Below are 25,552 nucleotides of genomic sequence, written 5' to 3'. Positions count from 1 at the left end.
CCTGGGCCACCGCCCCCCCCCCCCCCCCCCCCCGCACACACACACACCCGATTCTACTTACTAATGAAGTCCTCACTGCTATATATATTTTCTGTAGTAGATTTTCTTATGAATGTTAAGTTTTTCATTATATTAATATATCAGCAACTAAATAGAGTTTTTAAGATTTTTCTTTTTTTCTTCTGGAGGGGAATGTTGTCTTATTATGATTCAGAGATTTTTCTTTTTTTCTTCTGGAGGGGAAAGTTGTCTTATTATGATTCAGAGGATCAGTAATGGTGCCTGTTACCAAAGAAAGGATGGGTTCCCCAACTATGTACCAAGCAGTGGTTCTTTTCCTGTTCCATTTTTCAAAACATACATTCTAAATTAGTGATGATACTCTACTAAGACTTACAAAAATCCATTCTTTCTAGAAAATGCCTATGGAAATAATGCCTAAAAAAATCCCGCCGTTTTACCTAATGAGAAAGAAAACGTTTTTTAGCCAGTATTGGGCATTTTGTATTAATTTTACTTTTTTAGGCTCTTCCAAAGTACTATTGTCATTCCATTAACGGATGTGTATTGCATCCTTCCAATATGCCCGTCATTATTCTAAGTGCAGGAGCTACATCATTGCCCCAAACAGGATCCCCACCCCTAGGAGATACGACTGTTAAACAGTAAACTAATGAATAATCAAAGTATATTGAAAACTGACTCGATAAGTATTAAGGAAAATTTAAGTATAAAGGGAGAAAAAGGCATAGAGAATGTGAATTGGGCATTTGAAGCAGTAAAATAGATTGATTATCCTAGGCCTCCTTCAGAAGTGAGTTTTGCACAAAGCAGGATATGGGAGAGGGAGCTAAGCAGATCACTTGGAGGAGAGAATTCCTGGCTGGCCGAGGGAGGACCAGGCAGACACCCTAGTATGGGAGCAGTCTGGGTATGTTGGCTTGGGAATAGCCAGCAGAGAGGCCTTTCTGTCTGGGATAGATGTTAAAAGGGTAAGAGAAGATCTGAGAGGTGAGTCAGGAGATGAGAACAGAATATAAGTGTCTTCCTAAGCGCTTATTTTGACTTTCATTTTCTTGCTGATCGAATCAGACGCCAGTTCAGGATCTAGAGTGGATAGGGGGACAGGGCGCTTGCTTTGCACGCGGCCAACCTAAGTTTGATCCCCCCACATCCCTTAGGGACCTCCAAGAACTACCAGGAATAATTCCTGAGTGCAGAGCCAGAAGTAAACTCTGAGCCTGGCTGGATGTGGCAAAACAAGCAAACAAACGAACAAGAAAACGCAAAGCCACTTTAGGATATGGTGCAGAAGAATGTTATTATCTGCTTTCCTTAAGTGTCTGCTTAGTTTTGGTTTTGCATTTGGTTTTTTGAGCCATACCCAGTGATGCTCGGGGTACTTGTGGGATGATGCTCTCGGGTCATGCAAATAGTCTCTGAGATTGAACCAGAGACTGCTACATGCAAATACATTTACTCTAAACCTTTGAATCATCTCCCCAACCTCTGTTTTATTTTATTTATCTTGCGGGGAGAAATCATGCACCTTGAGCAAGGGTGAGGGCAAGTCCAGAATGAAGTACCTCTATTTCTTTATTTTAGGGAGCCTCTGGGACCATGCCTTGCAGTATTCAGAGGGTCATGAAGGGACAGGAATCCAATTTGGGACCTCATTGATTGCAGGGCATGTGTTTCGGCCCTTTCAGCTATTTCCGCTTTTTTAGAATTTTATTTTGGGCATCTTGCCCGCATGGCAGAGCCTGGCAAGCTACCCATGATGTATTCGATATGCCAAACACAGTAACAACAAGTCTCACGACGGAGACGTTACTGGACCTGCTCAAGCAAATTGATGAACAACGGGAGGAACGTGATGTACGTGATTTTGGGGGGTTTGGGTTGTACTCAGCAGTACTCAGGGATCACTTCTGCCTCTGCACTCAAGGATCACTCCTGGAAGGGCTCGGGGACCATATGGGATGCCAGGAATCAAGCCTGGGTTGGCCCTGTGCAAGGCAAATGCCCTCCTCGTTCTCCTATTGCTTGAGCCCATGTTTCCTTTTTAATTAGACGATTCTGACTACTGTCTTGACAGTAGGCTACACAGGAACAAGGACAAAGGCAGAGAGGCCTGTGAAGGAGATGGCAGAAATCTAAGCAAAGAGGTGATGGTTCCTTAGACCAGAGTATAGAGAAGAATAAGAAATACAGTAGCTCAGAGTCTCAATATTGTCAGGGTAGAACCAACAGGAATTTGTGATGGATTAGTTGTAGGATTTTGAAGAAAGACACTGAAGTTTTGGGCCTGAAAATCTGGAAGGATAAGAGTTACTGTCAACAGAAATGGTACTGTTCTTGAGTGGAGCTGGTTTGTGGCCGTGGATGGAGAGTCCAGGCTGGGCCCCGCCACCTAGTTTGGAGCCTGCTCTGAGATGCCAATGAAACCGCCAACTGAGATACTTGAATGGCATTTGGATAGTCAAGTGTAAGTCTGGATAAAAATGTGACTATTCAAGTAGTATAATATCACTTGGTACCTGGAGACCTCAGAGCTAGGGAGATGACTCAGCAGCACAACTCCAGCCTTGCTTGTGTGAGAAGTGGAGAGAGGGAAGGAAGGAGGGAGGGAGGAAGAAAGGAAGAGAAGGATGAGTAAGGGGGGAAGGTGGGAGGAAAGAGAAGGGAAAAGGAAAAGAAAGAGCAAGCCAGCCAGTATGTATCAGATTCTCTCTTTTTTTATTTATTTCTTTATTGAATCACTGTGGGAAAAGTTACAGAGCTTTGGGGTTTAGTCTCAGTCATGTAAATATCAAACATATTTCCCTTTACCAATACTTATTTTTAACCGCGAACCCCAATAGAACCCCACCTCCCACCCCTCCCAATTCCTGTGAGGCAGATGAGTTCTAGTTAATACTCTATCTACCAACATGGCCGACCCGAGTTCGATTCCTCCGCCCCTCTCGGAGAGCCCGGCAAGCTACCGAGAGTATTCGATATGCCAGACACAGTAACAACAAAGTCTCCAATGGAGACGTTACTGGGCCCGCTGGAGCAAATCCACGATCAACGGGAGGGCCTTTACTTTGACTAGATACATTGTTTCGATAGAAGATGCACAATTATTGTTTAGAGTTTATGACCCCCCCCCCCAATCAGATATGCTGAAACAGTGTTGTGAAATAATTTACTTTCTACAGCTGGGTTTTAAGAATTAAATGATGTCGCGGTTTTGGATTTCTGCTATTTTACTTATTAACCCTGGAAGTATTTCTATTAAAAGTTAGATAGTTAAGAGATTGGTTTCTGTGCTCTGGAGTCATGGCCGTGCTGGAGAGCCGCTCATGGGGGGCAGCTGGCGACCTCGGTCGGACGTGAAGGACGGCCCAGAACGCCCCCCTTCCCATGAGGCCCCTGCCGCTGCCACCCCCGGCTCAAACCTGCTGTCCACAAGGCTCCGGTGCGGCCGCCATCTTTCTTTCCAGAGAGGAGCGGGCGAGTGGGTCAACACCCTTTTGCCTCCGGGCAGGCATGCTGGCGCGGTTTAACACATAGTCCATTTACTTTTGTGCTCCAAGTGGGTGGCTCTCTGTGCTAAGTCCTTGTGCCTCCGGGGCCGTGGCTGTGCCGGAGAGCCGCTCGTGGGGGGCAGCTGGCGACCTCGGTCGGGCGTGAAGGACGGCCCATTACGCCCCCCTTCCCATGAGGCCCCTGCCGCCCCCCACCCCCGGCTCAAACCTGCTGTCCACAAGGCTCCCTTGCGGCCGCCATCTTTCTTTCCAGCTGTATCAGATTTTCTTGGTTAATCTTATTACTAAATTTTTTTTTAAAAATTCTCCCCATCCTTCTATATAGGAATACAAAGAACTATTCTGAGTTTAGTTTCAGGCTATCACAGGAAAGCACATATCCCAATAAAACGGGTCAGTGAACTTTATGTTTCCCTAGTACATATAGAAGTTATATTTACATGTAGCTCTATAGTATTATAGCTTTAGTTCTTACTACAGTAGCATTTTCTCTTTCAAAAAAAAAAAATCAATGTGCTTTAATTTAAAAAACAGAACTCTTTCGGTGGAGTTGGGAAGGTGGCTCAGAAGGCAGGAGACCCTGGGTTTGCTGCCCTGCAAACAAGCCTGGCTGGGAACAAACCTGCAGCAAACTGGGTGTAGCTCCCTGACTCATGGGGTGTGGCCTAAAAACAACAAAAGAAAGGAACCGAGAAATTGTATTGACTGAAAGCCTGGTAGCTTAGTGGAAGAGCATGTGCCTCATGTGTGAGGCTTGATCCCAACGCCACCAAAAATAAAGGACAAGATAATAGAGACAACACAGGCTAGTGTAATATTTTCGGCTGATCTCTCTGACAAAGAGGACTGGTAACCAGAGCCCATGATGCGCTTTAAATTCTTCCTGTAGTCTCTTTTTCCCTATCCCTTGCTTAGTAAGTTCTAGAAGAATTTCTGACCTTGAAAAGGTTTTTAAGGGCTTATGTAACAATATAATTATACATGATTGTAGAATGTCAGTCTAAGATGTAATTTAGAAATGGCCTATCTAGGTGGTAGGTCTCTTTTTAAAAATAGAGGACAAATGAACAAACAAAACTGTGTCAAAAAAAAAAAAAAAAGAAAAGGAAAGAAATGACCTGTACATTATAATCATGACGTTTTTTCCCCCCAATTTGATTTTTAATGCCAGTGATACTTTAGAATACTATGTATTTTTGTAGTGAGAATGCATATAAACTAAAAATTCAGTAGCTGTTTCCAGTACACCAATCCTCCCTAATTTTCAGACTAAAGAACTAGTATAGCAGACAGAGCGCTTGCCTCGCACATGGCTGACCTGAATTTGCTCCCCAGTACTACTAAGACATGAGCACTGCCAGGTATTTAAAAAAAAAAAAAGAGTCATTTTCTTTTTTAATTTCAGTTGACCTGTTGTTCCTTGATATATATGTTCATAATTAAAAAGTAATAATTTTAATACTTCGTGCAGTATTTTGAACAATAACAATTTTAGCCCAGTTTTTAAAAGTTCGCATATTCTTTTCTCTAAACGTGTTGTTATAATTGTCAGTATTTGTAACTTATGTAAAAGGTGCTGCGTAACATGCAGTATCTGATAGATTATCAAAAATATACAGGTTGTTTTTCTCCAATGAACTTAGGAAGCTAATTTGATTTGTTTCTTGTATAGTTTCAGCTCCTGGCTTCAGCTCTATTCAAATCGGGTTCAGATTTTACGGCTCTTGGTAAGTATTTTGATGTAACTTCTCCATCCAAATGCCCTGGGATTTTGCTTTCTTTTAAATGAAGAAGTAAATGAGACATTCATATAAATAAATGAAACAAGTGTCTCAAAGTAGCATACAAAATTCTTATTGACCTGCAGGGAATTTCCCAAGCATTAATCACTAATAGATGAATCACCTTGTCTGTAGTTCATATAGTTGCTGACTTATACAAGCAGATAGCAATGAAGCACAATCAAAATTAAATTGTATAACATTGTTTTAGAATATAGGCTATGTTGCTGTTACACTTACTGTGAAAAAATGTTTGTTACTGAAATTGTTTTCCTCTCGTATTTTTGTGAAATTGTGTGATGTTACAAGAATGATAATGAAGTAGGCAGAGTTATTAAATTCATAGACCCTCTGTGAAGTTCTAGAACCCGTAGCTTTCATCAGGTGATTCTTCAAGGAACTTAGAATGAGACTTGATCACAACTTCAGTTTTCCAACAAGATAATAGACCAATGAATTGTGGTCAGTTCCAGCTTTCCTCTTGTCTTTATAAAGAGCCACAAAATGAATGCATGTTAATCTCATTGATGCTTGCACTATTAATATTTGTCTGAGAAGTATTTCACTACAGAATATTTGTTTGAAAAAAATAGTATCCATATTATACACTAAAAAATGAATATTTTCAGTGTGTATTATGGATACTATTTCTTTGGGATAAAATGTCACTTCTGGGTATCTGTTTAATTTTTTCATTGTGTTCCTCATTTTGCTCATTAATGTTAAACCATACCTCAGAGCAAAAACCAACATTGTAAAATCTGATGTTTTCTTATAGGGATGGGAAAGAATAACAGTATTCTTGGTGTCTTGCTTTTTCATTTTCCATAACCAGTCATTAAGCCTTCTATCTGATTAATACAATTCAGTCCTGAGTTTTTAATTCCAGAATATTAGAATTCCGCAGGGCAAGGCTCTGTGGACTCACATACAATATAATTCCAGAAGGTTCCCATTAGAAATTTAGATAATTGTTTACTACTAATCTATTTACTCAGAGACTTAAAAAAATATATTTCTAGGCTGTTAGAAATTGCAGTCCCCTATTGATAACCAGTAATAAAAAGAAAAACAGAAAAGGAGGTGACAGAGAAATAGCACAGAAGGCATGTGACTTGCCTTACATTAGCACTGGCTTGATCCCTGCATGTGATCTCCTGAGCACAAAGCCTGGGGTAACCCCTGAGCACTGCTGGGTATGACCCCAAGACCCCCCAAAATATTTTTTAATTAACTCCTTTTTTCTGTCTCTGCTCTAGTCTCTGCCAGAGCCATAGCACAGCGAATAGAGTGCTTGTCTTGCACGTGGCTGACCCATGATTGACCCTTGGCACCCCATATGGTCCCCTGAGCCCTGGAGTGATTCCTGAGTCCAACTGGGTAGGGTGTGGCCCAAAACCAAAACAAAATAAATTCTCTTCTTAATAGAATTAAGAGGAGGGAGAAAGGAATACTTCAGCCTTGTGGTGGGGACTCTAGGAATGAGCACTAACTTCCAAACTTCGTATCCTTTTGAGTTTCATCATCCAAAACAATAATCTCTGGGATGTGCTGAGGAGCCTGCCATGTTCGAATGAGTATGTACTGTGTGCTGCATTGATCCCATCAGCCCGCGCCGTTATTTCTGTTGTGCTGGTGGGCAGCGCTGAAATGTCTCTGGCTGACTTATATTTAGCCTTGAGAACAAGAATTTCTTGGCAGTCATTTCAGTATGGTAGGCTGGTGTCGGCAAATATTTTTACCTTTAGCTTAACTCCTTCCTTCTGTCTCTGCTCAAGTCTCTGCCAGCTACTGTGTTTTATCAGGAACAGTTTGTTTTGTTGGGCTGTACACAGCTCTCAGGCACATTGAGCCATGCGAACGCTGTAGGAAGCCCCCAAGAGGGAGCGCGAAAGGAGGAGGAGCCTCACGGCCCACTGGGTCAGAGTCAGATTCGGCACTGGGCCCAGCGATGCCACTGGCTGGCTTTGCGTTACCTTTCTGATCACTAGTTCCCCCTCTGTGCTCGTGAGAGCACTGGCCTCAGTGCTGCAAGAATTCAGTGAAGTAATATGGAAGCGCTCCTTTGGTGTTTTAATAACTAATAACCCAAGTCAGGGGGCTACTGTGATTCCCTCTCTTAAAAGCATAGTCTTCACTGGGACATGGGTGAGTTTGGATGTGGAGCAAATTCAAGTTTTTACGCTGATCTTAATAAGTGGAAACTTGATGGCTAGTGTAGAAACAAACGGTACATTTTATACGTTTCCATGCCAACTCAAGAGTCCCTGGTTCTTGTTCTCCTTCATTTTCTATCAGATTATTTTATCCCAACTCCACATAGAATCGAAAGTAAGTGGGTTGTTTGATGTATATAAGTAAAGTCAGTCCTCCACCTCACTGAAGAGGTTCTTGGAAATGGTGGATTTAAGTAAAACCACATTCATGGAAAGTACACCCTTGAATAAATGATAGCATTTTGATCAGTGTCAGCCAGGATGCTTTGTTTGTTTTCCCATGTCATTGTCATGTTGAAATGACATTGTTTGAAGACCTGCTGTCATTTTCTAAATTCTCTAAAAAAGTTTTGTCCCAGCCAAACTCTCTGGCTCTTAATGAGAATTAAATAGAGGTTTGCCCATTCCTCAGGAAACAGGACACTGATTTAGTGTGATTTGGTAGGTGGCCTTCTAAAAGGCTTTGAGCTCACTCTCTAAACCACCGTCCTCACTGAGCTTTCCCAGTTTCTACTACCCTCGAGTAATTAGCTTTTTTTTCTGTTGTTGAGAATCAAGTAAGAGAAACAATGATTAAGAGCGAGATTCAGCATCAATAAACCTTTCTCCTGGTTCTGCAGTTGAAGTGTTAGTTTCTTCTTGCCGGGATTCCTGGAGTTCCACCCCCTATTCTTAGTATTTGTCTGTTTTTAATGGACTACAGATAATGCTTGAGAGTATCCTTTAACACCGTCCCTCAGTCTTCCCCTTCAAATGTAGCCTGGGAGATCTTGACACATACGCGTACACAGATTACAAGATACAGTAGATTTTTCATTTTGTTTGGGGGCCACACCCGGCAGTGATCAGGGTTTTTACTTCTGACTCTGCACTTAGGGGTCACTCCTGGCAGGGCTCGGGACACCATATGGAATGCCAGGGATTGAACCCGAATCAGCCATGTGCAAGGCAAATGCCCTCCTCGCCAAACCATCACTGCAGGCCTGATACAGTGGATTCTTGTTATTTACTCTCTTATGTCCATAACTTCATGCAGAACACAGGGACTACAAAGCTGTTTCTGTGAGCTTGACTGATAAGCTTCTATTTAAAGAGCATTTATGTATTTATATTATTGGTTCATTAACATTGAATTTAGGGCCAGCTGCGCTAGAACACATTTGTGAGTATGATGTTGCTGGGAATTGGTTTTTCACTTAAAAACTAAATGCAATATTTGATCTTGCACTGAGCATTAGATTAGTGTGGGAAATCACTATTATTCAGGCATAAATTATAAATTTCCTAAAATTTGTATATTTACATATGTCTAAACACACACATACATACACATACACACATACATAAGTGAATATTCTTGTTCTTAGGTGAAATATCTCAAATTCAAGTACTTGGGGGTAAAGATGCCTACCATTTATCACCAAATAGTATAGCAAAAACAACATGACTGGGGTACATGCACACACAAACAGATGTGGAAAAGTGTTTGCAACTGATTATTCCAGATAAGGGCATATGAGTTTTCATTGTACTACTCCTGAAATTTTCTGTGAGTTTGAAATAAATAAGTTGACCTGAGTACTGCTGGGTCTGACCCCAAAAGAAAAAGCTGCCTTAAGCAGCTTTAGAGAAAGGGCAGAATTGGGGTAGGTGTTAAATTTTAATCTCACCAATCAGAGATAGCCTTGTTACTATTTTGGAATATTTCCTTCCATCTATTTTTGTGATGGGATAGTAAGCTTTTTTTGGGGGGAGGGGGGTCACACCCAGCGATGCACAGAGCTTACTCCTGGCTCATGCACTCAGGAATTACTCCTGGCGGTGCTCGGGGGACCACATAGGATGCTGGGAATTGAACCCCGATTGGCCGCCTGCAAGGCAAACACCCTACCTGCTGTGCTATTGCTCTAGTCCCTGGGATAGTAAGCTTTGTAAGTTCCTTCCTCCTTCCCTCCCTCCCTCCCTCCCTGAGGGACCACTCCCACTGAAGCTCAAGGAATCAGGTAGTGCAGTGGGCTGAACCAGGAGCCCCAGCATTTTAAGCTGTCTCCTGGCTCCAGACCTTTTTCTTAATTAAAAAAATTAAAAGAATATTTTTCTTTTTATTCCAAAAAATCTGGTATCCTTGGCAATGTTATGTTCTATTCATGTTCGTCACAAGATTAAAGAAACAAACAGATTGCATGGAAAACTGTATAAATTGAATGAAAATTCACTTTGAAATAGTCCTTGCATGGAGTATCATGGCCTAGTTAAATGCTGGTTTTTGTGTTTTGGGCCACACCAGCAGTGCTCAGGCCTTACTCCTGACTCTGTGCTCAAGAGTCAGTCCTGGTGGCCTCAGGGAATCAGATGGCATGCCGGGGATTGAACCCAGATTACCTGCATACAAGACAAGTGCCTTACCTTCTATAAGGTAGTTCTAGTTCTCTGGCCCTATATATATACACACATAACTGGCAAAACTCGCCATTTTTAGACTGGAAATCTGTATAGAGCATGGTGTGTGTGTGTGTGTGTGTGTGTGTGTGTGTGTGTGTGTGTGTGTGTGTGTGACTCCTAGGCACTACTCCACTAGCATGGTGGGCTCTGTGCTCAGGCCCAGCACTGGCCTCTATAACTCTTCAGTGCTTGGGGAATCACTCCTGGCAGTACCTCAGGGGACCGTGTGGTCAGCCATATGCAGGGCAAAAGCCTTAACCCCTGGACTATCTCTCTGGCCTGCTGCATTTATTTCTGATGGCACTCACAGAGGCAGCCTTGCCTTGGTAGGCCCTTTCTGGAAAGGAGGAAATCAAGACAAAACTGGCCGCTTTTCGACTGGAAATTGTATAGAGCCTCTGGAAGCAGTACCTCAGCTGACTAGAAGAAAGGCATTTTGCTAGAGGTCGAAAGAGGAAAAATCCTGTGGCTCAGGCCCCTCCTCCCCTGAGTTTGAGTGTCATCTGCTTTCCACTGTTCCCTGGATTAGAGTCATTCTCTGCAGCTGGTGGAGCTCCTGGTACCCAGTGTCATAAGTGTGGGACTCACCAGGTGTCACGTCATGGGCTTCTTTCCCCAGTATTTGTTTTACTCAGTTCTCTGAGATACTTTCAGCTCATGGGGCCTTGGGTGATTTTTTTTATTAGTTTTATATATATTCTTTTTTAATAATTGACAAAAGGCTTCATTGGGGCAATGGGCAGAGCGATAGTACAGGATGTAATGCCTTGTATCCGGCTGACCCAAGCTCAATCCCCAACCTTAGGTCCCCTGAGGACCACCAGCAGTGACCCCTGAGCACAGAGCCAGGAGTAAGCCGCGAGTGGGCCAGAAACAAACAACAAACAAGAGTGAAGTTTCCTCAGTGAACTAGAAAGGAAATGCATGTGAGGAAAAGAGCCGAAATCGGTGTGTGCTAATCTCACTAGGTGCTTTTGCTTTGTTCCCTGTAATTTGCACAATAACTCCGTGACACTGATTTACAGCCGAGGAAACAGGTGCAGAAAAGCTGATTAATTCACCAGAAGGTCACACCACTGTTTGAGGGGGGAGTGGCAGAGAGTGGGTGCCTCTGTGGTTTTTACGGCCGGTCGAGTTTTTCTGTTCTGCAGCACTGCGTTTCTCAACGAGCTCTTCCCGTGCATGAGTTCTCTCTGTATGTCTCCTTCCCCAGGCTTCTCGGACGTGGATCACACCTATGCCCAAAGAACTCAGCTCTTTGACACCTTAGTCAATTTCTTTCCTGACAGCATGACTCCTCCTAAGGGCAACTTGGTAGATCTCATCACTCTGTGACGGAGAACACTGGAGTCACTAGATGGACGTGAAGAGCAGGACCCTGCCGGCAGTGTTTGGGTGCGGGCTCTGGCTGACCAGCACTCAGGCCGCCGCGAGCACTGCGCCGGGGGTGTGAAGGGATCTTCATTGTCACGAGTTCTAAACCCTCTTCCTTCATACCCGATCTCAACCCCATTCTCCTCACCCCATTCTTAAATTAGGCTAATAAAATGAAATTGGTTTACTTTCCATTTAAATATATACACATATTATTTTTTTTCTTTAACTTCTAAGTAATGCGTATTTAAAAAAAAAAAGGAAAAAAGAAAATCAGGTAGGATTTCTTTGTCCCCAACTTTTGTTGTTGTTGTTTTTAAAAATTGGGGCAAAGAGACACTGCTTCCAGACTCGCTGCCGCAAGAATTGGGGTTTTGTTGTTGGGTTTCCTGGCCTTGCTTCTCGTGCTTTCCTTCCCGCCTCTCCTTACCTCACATCACACAGCTGCTTGTGCGTGGTGTTGTTTGTTTACCTCTCCGCTTCATTCTTACAGTATATAGTTCTGTACAACAATTGATGTATGTTAAGGTGAGATATATATATATATATGTGTGTATGTATGTATATATCTCTGTGTGTCTCTGTTGACTAGAGTCTCGTATTACATTAAACACTAGGAGAAGTTGGAGGCTTAACTTTGCACTCCTTGTCATAAAGCTAAAAAAGCAAAACCCCAGATCAGTTCAGGCCCTTATCTGAGATTGGTATATAATATTTCTATAATGATATATTTTATAGTGGATATTTCGATAGCTTTGAGTCACAGAAACCTTAAACCTTAAAAGACGAGTACAATTCAAATTTCCAAGAGCCATTCAAAACTTTGCCAGCAGGAGGCTTCTAGTAGTACTTAAACGTTTATGCATATCTTGGAGCGGTCTGGGGCTTAAAGGATTCTCCTCTGGTTCAGTGGCAGAGGGCTACTGACCCTCCCATGCTCTCTCTGGCATTCATTTGAGAGGGCGGGTTTCCACGGCGACACTTTTATTTCCAGATATGTTGGCTCCCTCCATCTGCTTCTTTGTACTGATTTTTTCAAGTGTAGTAGCCCGTAGTTGTTCACCAGAATCCATCTGATAGCCAATGGATTAAGCACACGGACCATTCTTTGTTAAATAGGGAAAAAGAAAAGTAATGGGGGGAGGGGGGTCCATTAAACTAAAGGAAATTATAGCAAATGGGCTTTTCCACTTGGGTGTGTGGGGGTTTGGGGGGAGAATAGGAGTATGTATTTTCCTATAACTTAGATGCTGTGGAATGAAATAGAAGAAATTACACCGGACCAGCTCTTGTATTTGCTCATAAAATTGCTATATGTAACTGATATCCAGCATTTGGAAAGTAGACTCACTAGAAGAATTGCCCATCCATCCAGAGGTTCCTAAAAATGAATGGCTTTAGGGAATTGAGTGTGTCCCTAATTAGCAAGTTTTGGCCTCACCAAAGAAAGAAGAAATTGAGTGCACTTTCAAAAAAGTCTCACGTGTGGGAATGAGACTTTGAGATCCTTTTGGCTCTGTCTGTGGCATCGTTTGACTTCGTGTGGAGATGGACAGAGTATATTTTCCCTTGTTCTAGACTTGAATCTTGGACTCCATGGCTCTCCAGGTAGCCAAAGCAGTAGCGGTTTGTTAAACAGTGAGATCTGTATCTTACCTTGTGATGGAAAGTAGTGCTTCTAATTCCAAAGTACCAAACGGGTAAGCTGCAGATAGCCGTTATCTTTACAGGGGAGGAGACAAAAAATCCACTTACATGCTTGTACAGTTTCATAAAATGATTCCCCTGAGTAGACAGCCAAGAACAAAAGACAAGTATCACCAATATTTGAGCTTAGCAAATCTCATTTTGAGGAAACTGGTACAAATCAGACTTGGAAGGGAAGAATTTGACTTGGATAAGTTTCTAAATTTAAAATCTTCTCTCTGGGGTTGGGGAGACAGCTCAGAGGGCTGACACTCATGCTTGGCTTGCTGGAGCCACAGCATCAATCCCTAGGACCACAGGGTCCCCAGGACATCTGGGAGCAACCCCTGTGCCCCAAGCCAAGAACCTTATGTATGGTTTTGCCTACTGTGAATCCTGTCACTTTGAAAACATTAAATTCTGCTGCCCTCCATCACTTTTTTTTTTTTGGTGGTGCTTTTTCTGTTTCCCCTTCCGTGGTTGTCTTTTTTTTCTCTTTCCTTTTTTTAATCCATCTCTTTATTCTATATAAGCTCAGTTCTTAATAGCAGTGATTTTGTCTGCTTTTGTCATCCTCCATCCTGACTCTAGTTGTTTCTGTGAAATACGCTCTTCTGATTTTTCTTCTGTGTCCATTGAGGTGAAACTCTGCAGAATTGATTTTTCACTGAAATGTTTCAGTGGGGTTGAACCATAGCAAACATCTCAGCGTTTCTTAAGGGAGATGGGCCGTACCGAGGAGGCTCTTTACTCGAATCCCCACGGGGTAGTCCTGGCCGTGACCAAGGGAGGGGCCAGGCTTCCTCCCATGCATACCTTGCTCCCGTTTCACAGCCTGCCACGTGGGAGATTTGCTTCTATGATGAGGAGCCTCTGGAATCCCAGAGCACATTCCCATCTAAGGTGCCCCTTTGGGATTCAAGCGCAGTTAAGGAAGCCAGGTGTATGTCTTTTGCTGCTTAAAAAATTCATTCTCGTTTAGTGAGTCCTGGACCGGAACACAGGGCCGGAGCATTAGTTAGTGAGCTGCCATTCCTTCAGTTTCATTCCCATTTCTGTTTTTCCTAGCAGAATACACCCTTTCAACCAGAAGTATACTGCCTGTTGAACATGATTTTCTGTGCTGCACTTTTGGGAAATGATCTGATTTGAAAAAAATGTGTTCTTTTCCCGTATTTTGTGGAATAGCAGAGACCTCATGTGGCCAGCATGATTAATTCAAATACGTTTATTCATCGGCTTCAAGTAAAGGAATCCAGACTTGGGTGCCCAACTGTGTTGAACAGGAAGGACAGGAAGCACTGAAGGTTTAAAGATCCTATCTTTAGACCTGGTGGGGGTTTTCATTTAGGCTGAAATCTGCTTACTTCTAATAAGTAGAAAATAATTTTTTTTAAGTGAGAAAGTGAATTCACTGATCTATCATAAATGTGTCAGTTTCATAGCTCAGTGATTTGTGTAAGATTATAAAACTGGAGGCTGGGATAGTGTCCCTGGCACCTAATACGATGCCCTGAGCTCTGCCCGGAGTAAGCACTAAATATCGATAGGCGTGCCACCCCACCCCATCCCCCACCCCCCAAAAAGAAAGATTGTATTATTGGGTGAAATACGTATATCAAATATCTTATCCTTCCATGAATCTATTCCTTGAAAGTATTATTTGGAGATCGATTACCAGAAGTTTATGTAATAAGAGAGTTTTTAAATCTAACCTCCAAACACCAGTTTGAGGCACTCAGTCATTTAGTGAGATATTAATAATGGTGCTTAATGGATCAGAAAGCACTTAGGAAAGAGTATATTCCTCTTCTTCACTGTTTTTTTGATAATTGCATTAGGAAGTTACCCTATAATTATTCTTTACACCGTGGGAATTTTATTGGATAATTGTGATTCCTTTATTTTCTGAGTTAGCTTCTTAGCTGACTGAATGAGGCAGAGCAGTAAAAAATTGTATTTTTCATCACATTTTGCACTTGAAACTGTCATTCAGTTTGGTATTTCTGCCTATCCCTTTTTTCCTCCCCCCTTTTGGGTCACACCCAGCAATGCACAGGGGTAATACTCCTGGCTCTGCAACCAGGATTACTCCTTGGGAGACCATATGGGATGCTGGGAATTGAACCCAGGTGGGCCGTGTGCAAGGCAGACGCCCTGCCCACTGTGTTACCACTCCAGCCCCTCCCTTCTTTTTTTTAAGAATCCATGGTCATCGGCTTCTGATGCTTGCCCAGTTGGCCAAGTATTACCAGGTCTGGCCCTGAGGCCCCTGGAGCCCCACTGGGGAAGCTCCGCCTACTCCCCAAACACGGCACAAATCCATGGTCATCATTAAACTTGTCCTTCTGCAGGATTCTCCTTGACTCTGGGAGGTTGGCTTCCTGAGGAAAGGGTCACAATCAGAGGAACGCCGTAACGGTCCACAGATGAGCATTTATGTAGATTAAACCTTTGGGCTCTTATGTTTCCAAGATTTTTGTATTCCTTCTTAGTCAAATAACCCTCATTGTGAATTTTTACTATGGTCTGTATCTCCTTGTGAGTGACTATAAAGATAAAATGTTGTGGCAGTTAGAAGCTTTGGGTATTTTATTTAAAGGTAGAAATTTCCAGGTTGTTGGAAATAATTAGGGCCAACTAGATTTGCTGAGTAATGTCATTGTTCGTTTTGATGGAAGGATTTATTATTGTGGACTCACCAAAATGCTCTTTTCTGCTTCTCAAAAATGTATCATCCTAGAGATTTTATTAATAGTTTTGATTTCCCAGTATATATTATAAATTGTGTTTCCAGGTTTTCTCAACTAATTTTATTTTTGTGTTTTGTTTTTCTGCTTTTGGTTTGGATTTTGTTTGTTTGTTTGTTTTTAGCCCTAGACTATCTCATTTTTCTGTGACATTGTTTACAAAGTATTTTTGAAAGAGACTCAACTCATTCTGAGACATGCTCTTTTATCATTGTATATGACAGAGCAGTGATTAAAAATTGTAAAAATTGTATGTAAAGAATTAAAATAATGTTCAGATATTGCTCTAAAGGTGCTTGCTATGTTTATTTGCGGGACAGTAATATGGCCGTGTCAGCATTAATAGAAGGGCCTGTTTTGACTTTCTGACACTTGGAATGTACACAGCCTTATAAGTGTTCCTTCCCCTCAAGTCCAAATGCCAAATCTTATTCGTCATCATAACCAATGATAAAATCCTATGACCTTAGATTCTGTAGCTCTGGATCTAAGGAGTTATTTGAGGTTATAAAAAAAAATCAGATGTTCTAGTAGTTTGGAGAGATGGTATTGTAGGAAATCATGTAACTGTCCGTTTCTGTTAGGTAGAATGCTAAAGATCTTTAGATGCAGTTCCAAACTCATCAGCCTGATCAGAGGTGGCTGGATCTTGTTATACTCAAAAACGTACCATCCTGGAGATTTTGTTTATAGCAGTTTTGATTTCCCAGCACATACTATAAATTGTGTTTCCAGTTTTTCTCAGCTAATATAACTTTATTCCTATGTTTTGTTTTTTTGTTTTTGGTTTTTGGTTCGGGAGTATTTTGTTTGTTCATCTGTTTTTTGCCCTTCAAACACCACCTAGCTTGAATGAGAGCAGATTGCTGCGTGGATATATCTAAGACCTAGAGGGTGAACAAAAAAATGTGGGGCAGAGAATGTTGATTAGGCAAGTTTTCCAGTCCTAAGATACCACTTACTGAAATTATGAAATAATTTGATGTCCTTTGTTCTGCTCTTCTAACAATGTCAGTGAAAAAACAAAAAAACAGACATTGGCTCCTGTTTTACCTGTCAGTGACATTTTCCTTTGTTCTCGTTTTCGGTTCTGTTTCAGGGTCACATCTGACAGTGCCGGGGGCTGACTCCGGGCTCTGCGCTCAGGAATCACTCTTGGTGGGGCTTGGGGGACGACATGGGATGCTGGGGATTCAACCTGGGTCGGTTGCGTGCAAGGCAACCTCCTGCCATCCTACTGCTCCAGCCCCAAGTCACTGGCATTTTCACTTCCGTGTAGAGAACCTTAGGGATAGAGCTAGAGAGAAGAAGGTGGGAGGAGGAAAACAAGAGCTCATGGATCTGAGGGGTCCTTAGTCTAAATGGAAAGGAAAGCTCGTGATTCTAACTCTGATTCTGAAAGTGCAGCGCTAGGAAAAGGATAATCAAAATATTATAGGGAATTCGGTTATTTCTGATAATATTTGATAAGCAGAATTCCTTGTGATTGGTTGCTGTTCTCTCCTTCCAGACAGCCGTTGGAGAATTTAAGACAGAAAGCAGTGCTAGGGATTCTGGATCTTTCGGGTCGGGTCGGGGGAGAGGTCTCGGGGCCACACGTATTGGGTGCTCAGGGCTTCATCTGGCTTTCCACTCAGGGATGAGCCCTGCTGGGCTGATCAGCACCTGAGCAGGGGACACTAGGATTGTACTCAGGCCGGCCACATGCCGCAATAGTACAAGCCACAGCCCTTGAGCTGTGGATCTTGCCACTAGGTGAGCAGCCTCTGATGTGCAGCCCGTTTCTTGCTAAGGATGCAGAGGCAGAAGCAGCATTGAGCCATCTGATCATGCAGTGGGGCGCTCCCAGGGTCCTCACTTGTTCATCGAATGGAAGCTCTTAGCTGCCATGCAGCTCTGTACCATCTGGGATGTTAGCATTCACATCGGTTAGTTTGGGTGTCAGAGCTGTCTGCCACATGAATACCAGCCTAGGGAGATCTTCATTCCCCGGCTGCATTTAATACGTGATGGATGCCAAATTAATTAGCAAGAACGGGGGGGGGGGGGGGGGATAGAAAACCACTTGTGATCTACTGAACAGGCACACGTGCATATGATCAAGAAGTTGCTCACGGAGCCAATTTGGAAATTCCTTTCTCTCCCTTGTTGCCAAAACTCAGGACAGCCTCTGTTACAGCTGAGCAACTGTCATTTGGATGGTGTTCTTTTTCTAGCCCTTGACAGTGGGGGGAGAAAAATAGTCATTTCGCGTTTAAGTGTTCACCCACACAGAACTGATCTTTCATCAGTTTAGTTTCTGTGCTTTAAAATTAATTATGCATACTCCCAAGGGTCTCTTCTACTTATCCAAGGACTGCATGACTTCTGGGCTTGGCTCTGAAAGTATAGAATAATTTGTTTTAGTCTTCCAGTCTCCTCCACATCTCTCAGTGTTTCATTTAATTAGAGAAGGTACCTGGAGTAAGTCCAGTTCTCAACACAGCGCAGAGCCTGGTGCAGTCCTCGTGCACGAAGGAGAGGATCTTCTACTATTCAAGTTTCTGGGGGACTGTTCGAGCACCTTGCCTTGAAATTGCATTTTCCCTTGTGAAACCAGGGTGAGGTGGGGAGAAACGAGGACAGAGCTGCGTGGCTCTGCATGCCACTGCCTACTTGGGGAGCCCTGGTACCCTTGCACCTTTCTGAAGGCTCCCCTAGGTCTCCCATACACACTCGCCGTCCTTGTCGAATCACAACACCCACACAGGTTGTCCCGGTGCAGCGGGACACCACAGTCTACACGATTAAATATATGGAAGATGCTTTGAAAGTCCTGCACTTGGGCTTCTCCAAGAGATTTTTTTCCCCCCTTTCCCAGAAAAAAAAATTTTTTGGTAATTGGCCCTTGCCCCCCTCCCTTTTTTGGGGGGCGTGGGAAGAAATCAGTGCCGTCTCCCACAAGGACTTGCACTGTCCCGGCAAGCCCAGCCCAGCCTACAGTGGACTGTCTTTCCTCAATGTTACTTCCAGCCAGCCAAGAGATGCTGCCATTGTTGTCTTGAAGCCTGCTGGTTTCTTGGTTTTTTCCTTTGTGAATGTGTTTATTTGCTGGCATGTTGGAGATGGCCACCCTTGAAATCTGTGTGGAGTTGAGGCTGCACTCAGAGGTGTACAGGGAAACTTAAGACCTTTTTTTCTTTACTTGGTCTTAGCAACAAGCATAATTCTACATAATTCTACTTTGTAAGCATCTTGGGAAGGATGTCGGAATTTAAAAAACAAAACTAAACCAAAAAACAAAAACTTCTTTTATCAGTTAGAAGTGCTTTGTCTCCATAAGTAAAAGTCGCTTCAAATCAAGGGCAGACCCTCAGAATAAAGTGAACTGGGAATTAGATTGAGAATGAAAGTATAACTGTTCATCACCAGTACGCTGTCTTCTGAGTCTACTTCGTTAACGGACTCGCTTACCAGCTCCTTGTCTTGTTAGAACAGCTCCTGGACCGGCACTTGGTGTGTTAGCGGCCATTCAGACACCTTGGAGGGGACTTGAAATAGCACTTACTGGTTTTCATGATTATAGAAAGTTCGGAAATGACTCAGTTATAAAGAAAGGAAAACTACTGTTAGCTGGTGAGACTCCTTTGTTTTTTCTGACTTCTTGTATTGAACATGGTAAAATCTTGAGAAAGTTGAGAGAGAGTGTGTGTGTGTGTGTGTGTGTGTGTGTGTCACCCTCTTTCTCAGTTTTAATGTACGCGTAGGACCATGGTACAAGCGTTTCTCCCGATCCTTGTAGTCCTTCAGACCCTGTCCTTTCCTCAGCATACAGTCTGGAAATCATTCTTCAGTATGTATCTTTGATATGTAAGTGGGCGTGAGAAATCACCTAGAAGCGATAGGGCCTTGTTCGTGTCATTGAAAATTTAATCTCGAAAACTCACTGGAAATTTTAAGTCCTCGTGCACCATTTTGGACAGATGGAGCCTTCTCACATATAGCGAGCTTTTTGCTGTAAAATGGACTTTTTTCTTAATATGACCACTACTAAACTCCCATCCAAAAAGGACAAAGTACTTTTCAAAGACCAAAGGAAAAGCAGAGAGAAGCCTTGAAAAAGGGACCGCGAGATAGTTCAGAGGGCTCAAGCACATGCTTTGCACGCTGGCCCCTCCCCAGCTCAATTCCCAGCCCCACCCGGTCCCCCGAGTAGAGCCAGGAGTGACCGCTGAGCACCCCTGGATGTGGCCCAAAAACTAAAAAACCAAAAGACAGGAGTCCTGTAATACAAAAAGATGCATTTCTCTGCCCATCAGCTAAGACTCAGAGCCTTCAGTTTCTGTGTTCATGTGGCACGTGCTGCTTCACATGGACGAGGAAAGCGCAGACTTTCCTGGGATCCTCCTCGTCACCCTCCTCTCCTGGTAGCCTGAGTTTCAGATTATCTGGCACACGCTAGTTGACACTTTTGAACAGAGGAGCTTGGGGGTGTCTGTCTTCTCCATTGTTCTGAGTCACTGTGAGCTGTGTTGAGTGTGTCCTGCTGTGTCCCCTCTCTCCCCTCATGGTCTTCTATGGCTCCTCTTACTTTTGCCTAATCTGTATGGACTCTTTTAGGTTGCGTATTTTGGGTTTGTTATTCTCTTTAGTGCAAGTAATTTTCCGATCCCTGGTTTGGTGACTGTGTTAATACCGCTTCGTGATGAGTGTTCTGTTGAACAGCTGCAATTGTAGAATTCTGTTGTATGTAATGTACATATGGAGAAAGGATGTATTTTGTTCATTTTTCTTAATAAAAAAAAAGCATATGGGCACTACAAGGTGTGTCTTGTGTTATTAAAATGGCTCTTGAATTACCACACCCCCACCCCCACTTCACCTACCTGCAGTGGTGCTAGGGATCGAACCCAGGGCCTCACATGTATAGGCTCTACTGCTAAGCCAACAGCCGTGGCTCTTGAAATCAACTTTTAAAATCTTTTAAAATGTTTACTTATTCAGTGCAGTTGCTTGGTATGTGTGTGTCCCCCCCCCCCCCCAAAAAAAAAAGGTAAGTTTTATCAAGGCTTCCAGCGACAGGAAATGACACTGAAGGGACTTTGAGTGTCTTCCTGAGAGAGCCTTGAAATGAAGCGTTTGGGTGGATCGCAGAGTTTCTGAGGCAACTTTTACTTTTTAAGAATACTGGCAACAAAAGTAGAGAAAAGTGCCTGCCACAGAAGCAGGCTGTTGGGGGGATGGGGCCGGAGGGCGAGGCAGGAGGGATACAGGGAATATTGGTGGTGGGAAATGTACATTGGTGGAGGGATGGGTGTTGGAACATTCTGTGACTGAAATCTGATCACAAAAGCTTTGTAACTGTATGTCATGGTGATTCAATTTTAAAATTTTTTAATTAAGTTATATGAGCGGGAAGTAATTGATATGAAAATACATGAGTTTCTAACTAATTAAAATTACTGGAGTGCTCCCTGTCCTAATGGTAGCAAATTGTTACAGGTTAGGACTAACCACTGCAGTAAGGGCAGTGTCTGCATAATCAGATTTTCCTTTTGCATATAACTGAATCATTTAATGGCCAGTTAGGTCTCTGAATAACTTGAAACTCAGTTGCTAGGTTTCCTGTTGATTGCTTTTATATTGCTCTTCTTTCCAGCAGCTATGTATGCATTGTGTTTTAGGTTTTGATAATTTGTTGACAGATCTTTCGGTGTGCTTTTCAAAAGACATTTATGAATTCAAAATTTTATAATATCAGGAGGCAAAAAGGGGCACTCAGGACAGCCTTCTCAGAGGTGAACAGGTACAGCATGAGACAGATTGAGAAGAGAAAAAAAGGAAAAATGAAATTCACAGCATATGTATCTCCCGTCAGACAAGAGAGTGGGAAGGAACCAGTGGAGAGCCAGCCCACATGGCTTCAGGTACCATCTTAGATAGGCTTAGGAACCAACAGAAAGGAGGCTCCAGAAACAGCAAAGGTACAGTGAAACAAAAGCATACAGAGTTCAGTTAGTTACGTTTTTCGCCAAATGGATCTTTCTTGGGAGAAGCCTTTTCGGTAAATGTCCACATGCAGGTATATATTTCACAGCTAATACAGGTAATGGTCATTCTTTCTGTAGCTTTCTATCTCGGAAATAAATGTTTTGCCAAAGGTGTGTTTTTGTTTGTTTGTTTGTTTGTTTGTTTTGCTTTTGGGGCCCCACCCGGTGGTGCACAGGAATTGCTCCTGGATCTGCACTCAGAAATTACCCCTGGTGGTGCTCAAGGGACCATATGGGATGCTGGGAATCGAACCCGGGTCAGCCGTGTGGAAGCAAATGCCCAACCCACTGTGCTATTGCTCCAGCCCCCCAAAGGTATATTTTTAAACCATTACTTAAAAAAAAAAAAACTATTAGAAACAATGACTTCCCTCTGTGCCTACCTCTAAACAGAAAATATTTGTTTTCATCAGTCCAAAGGTGTAAAAAGGGTTAAAACCAGTGGTGGACATATATTGCACACGGCCGACCTGAGTTCGATCCCCAGTGTCCCATATGGTCCCCCGAGCATTGTCAGGAGTGGTTCCTGAGTGCAGAGCCAGGAGTCACCTCTGAGCATCTCTGGGTGTGACCAAAATGAAAAGAAATATATATACTCAGTAGAATATTACTCATACAAAAAAAAAAGACGGACTCATGCCCTTTATATCAAATGGATGTAACCAGATTATTTTGCTAAGAGGAATAAAGACGTGAGATACCAAAAAAAAAAAAACTGGCAAATTGTTTCATAAGGTATTGTTATTGTCATAAAATATGAAATATGTTGATGGCCTTAAAAGCTTAAAATTGTATATGCTCTGTAACTTTGGATCTGTGTTTTCCAGAGGACAGGCGTACAGGTTAGGACCTAGAAGGGGGGAAAAAGAACATTGAAGTAGAAAGCAGTGTGGAAAAGAGTCAAAAGAGAGAAGTTGGAAGTGTTACAAAGTTTGGGAGAATCCTGGGTTCTTTCCTCTCCCACTGAAAGGAACAGGGCTGAACCTTGCAAACAATAAACATGGAAAATGCCAAATTAAAACGGTGGATGCTGGGGATTGATTTATGTGAGTTTCTCACTGAGACGCTCAATAACAAGCTCTCCCGATACCTCCCATCTCCCGGTCTGGTCTATGCTTTTCTCTGGGGGTAGTGGGCCCACACCTGGCGGCGCTCAGGGCTCACCCCAGGCCCTGTGCTCAGGCATTGCTTCTGGTGGGATTCAGGAGACCATATGCATTGCCAGGAATTGAACCTGGCTTAGTTGCATACAATGCAATATCTTAATCCCTGTGCTATTTCTCCAGTCCAATGTTTATGCTACTTTGACTTTGCGGTGCTTAGTTCTCAGTGAGTGAGTTGTCAACTGATCTTATTCGGAATAGGCGGGAGAGGGGGAGTGATAGTACGGCGGGTAGAGCATTTGCCTTGCACACGGCCGACCTGAGTTCGATCCCCAGCGTCCCATATGGTCCCCCGAGCATTGCCAGGAGTGGTTCCTGAGTGCAGAGCCAGGCGTCACCTCTGAGCATCTCTGGGTGTGACCAAAATGAAAAGAAAATATAAATAAAGGAATGGGCCAGTGATAATGCTCCCAAGCCTTTCATGCTCAACATGCCTTGGGTTCAACATTAAAAACGTTTTCTCCATTCGCGAATCATGTCATCCAGCTTCCACTCTGGTTTCATTTGTAATATATGCTTTGAGCCCCTAAGTAACATTTTTCAAAACCGGAGAACTTGATGTCCAGTGATAAGGAGAGGAAGGGCTGTCCTTTGGTTCATCCTCCAAAAATAAACCCTGAAGAATAGAACTGTGAGAGGCCGTCCCCTCTCCCTTGAAATATGCGTCTGCTGTCAAAAGGTGGTGGAGAGGGCAGCTTGCACCTCAGTGGGCGTGGACATGTCTCCAGGATGACACTCCACCCCCAGCAGGGACAGGACCCACGAAGTGTCCCCTTCCTCCTGGGGCTCATGGGCGCACAGACACCCGGACTTCAGGGGAAAAGAAAAGCAGATCCCCACCCCCAACACACACACACACACACCCCTCCCCTCCTCCCGAGCCCCACCCTGACCCAGCAGGCCAACAGACAGCTGTCCTGGGTCTGTGTGGGGCCTGGGGGTGAGGGTTTGGCTTCTCTCTCCTAGAGCACCCCAGATGATGTCTTCCCCTCCCTTGGCCTCCTACGCACAAAGGGAACAGGGCTGAGGGATTCCAGGTTTTATCTCCAGACCTTCCCTGGCAGCCTCAGTTTCCCACCTCCTTCTCTCCAGCTCTTAAAGCTTCGCTGATAGTGCTCACTGGGATCTGTTGGCTTTTTTTTTTTTCTCCAGTCCGGACAAGGTCAGGGTCTGAAAAATCCAAGCTATCTTAGTGTCAGTCACCCGTGTTCATGAGAGTAGCCAGTCCTGGTTGGTTTTTTTGTTTGGTTGGTTGGTTTTTTGAGGGGGGGTCACACCCGGCAATACACAGGGGTTACTGCTGGCTCTCCACTCAGGAATTACTCCTGGCAGTGCTCGGGGACCATAGGGGATGCTGGGAATCGAACCTGGGTCGACCGCATGCAAGGCAAATGCCCTACCCACTGTACTATTGCTCCAGCCCCCAGTCCTGTTCTTTATTTCCACAAGAAACATGGGACGTGGAAGGGCACCTGGGAGAGGTTGTCCGTGACAGAAAGGCACAGCACCCAAGTGACAGGGCCGCGTGGCTTTTGGGTGGCCTTTGGGTGGCCGGCAGGCACAGGGTGAATGACCTATTCAGGAAGAGAAGGGAGTCTCGGGCCGAATTTGCGGCGGGAGATAAAGCATGAGTCACTCGAGAACAGTGCGCTTCCAGTGAGGCCGGGACCCGCCTGTGCTCCTTGGCACTCGCACCCTGCCCGTGTCCTTGGCACGCCGCTGCTGTTCACCTCAGAACACCCCTGCGCCCAGCGCGGGCCCACCCTTGGGCTGTGGCTGCTGCCCTCCATGGGGACAGCCCCTATTGGAAGCACAGTGCAGGTGGCCGCAGTGGTAGTGGTGGTGGTGGTGGTCAGAAGGCCAGCGGCTCGGGGGCAAGGAAGGCCCTGGGGGAGGGGGTGGAACCCAGGTGGCCCCCTGGGGCAGCCTCATTCCCCAGCCACCGGGAGCGGCCAACATACCTGAGCTTGGCAAACAGAAGAGACGGTGTGTAGAACCCGGCCCCGGGAGTTTCTCTTCTGCAAGGAGCCACCCCTTCCACAGCTAAGGGGAGATGATGCTGTGAGCAAAGTGTTCCTGACCTGGCCTAGGATACCCCCACCCCGCACTGGACCCGCCCAGGGGGAGGTGCAGTGCCAGGGTCCGTTCTCTTTTTTGAAAGTCGGGGCCGTAGGCGAAATAAATCCGGGATGCTCTGGCCTGGATATGAAGCACCAGGTGCTGAAGAGCACCGAGACCACCTTTGCCTGGTTCCTTTCGGGGACCATCAACCCCCCCACAGTCATGGCCTTGGGCCAAGGGTGTGCTGATACTCTGGAGTCGAGAGGCTTCTGTGGGCAGCCGCGGGCGCCCTGCTCCTCTGTCCTGCTCTCTGTCCGGCTGTGTGTAGCTGTCCCCTGGGAACCCGCCCTGGGTGCGGTGGTGGGTGACTCAGAGAAAAGCAGGCAGAAGTGTTGGGGACAGGGGCCTCTGCGCCCCAAGAGACACTCTGGAAAGCTCACAAATGGCCCTGTCCCCCACCACCCGAGCACAGGCACAAAGGGACCGGCTTACACACACACAAAACACAGCCAAATAG

At 44.2% G+C, this 25,552-nt stretch overlaps 1 protein-coding gene across 5 annotated transcripts in view; it reads left to right on the top strand.

The window, feature by feature from the left end:
- Positions 1 to 11,546, top strand: part of MKLN1 (muskelin 1) — a 346,539-nt gene extending 334,993 nt beyond the window's left edge. For all 5 annotated transcript variants that reach the window (XM_056123894.1, XM_056123893.1, XM_056123892.1 and 2 more), the window contains 2 exons: positions 5,206 to 5,260; positions 11,186 to 11,546. In XM_056123894.1, coding sequence (XP_055979869.1) covers positions 5,206 to 5,260; positions 11,186 to 11,307 — 177 coding nt within the window. In that variant the 3' untranslated portion in view covers positions 11,308 to 11,546. The remainder of the gene's footprint in view (positions 1 to 5,205; positions 5,261 to 11,185) is intronic.
- Positions 11,547 to 25,552: the final 14,006 nt, after the last annotated feature.

The sequence above is a fragment of the Sorex fumeus genome, unplaced genomic scaffold (assembly GCF_029834395.1).
Source record: "Sorex fumeus unplaced genomic scaffold, SorFum_2.1 ptg000048l, whole genome shotgun sequence".
NCBI classification, from domain to species: Eukaryota; Metazoa; Chordata; class Mammalia; order Eulipotyphla; family Soricidae; genus Sorex; species Sorex fumeus.
Note: the sequence above shows the minus strand (reverse complement) of the source record. Positions and strands in the feature narration are given on the sequence as shown.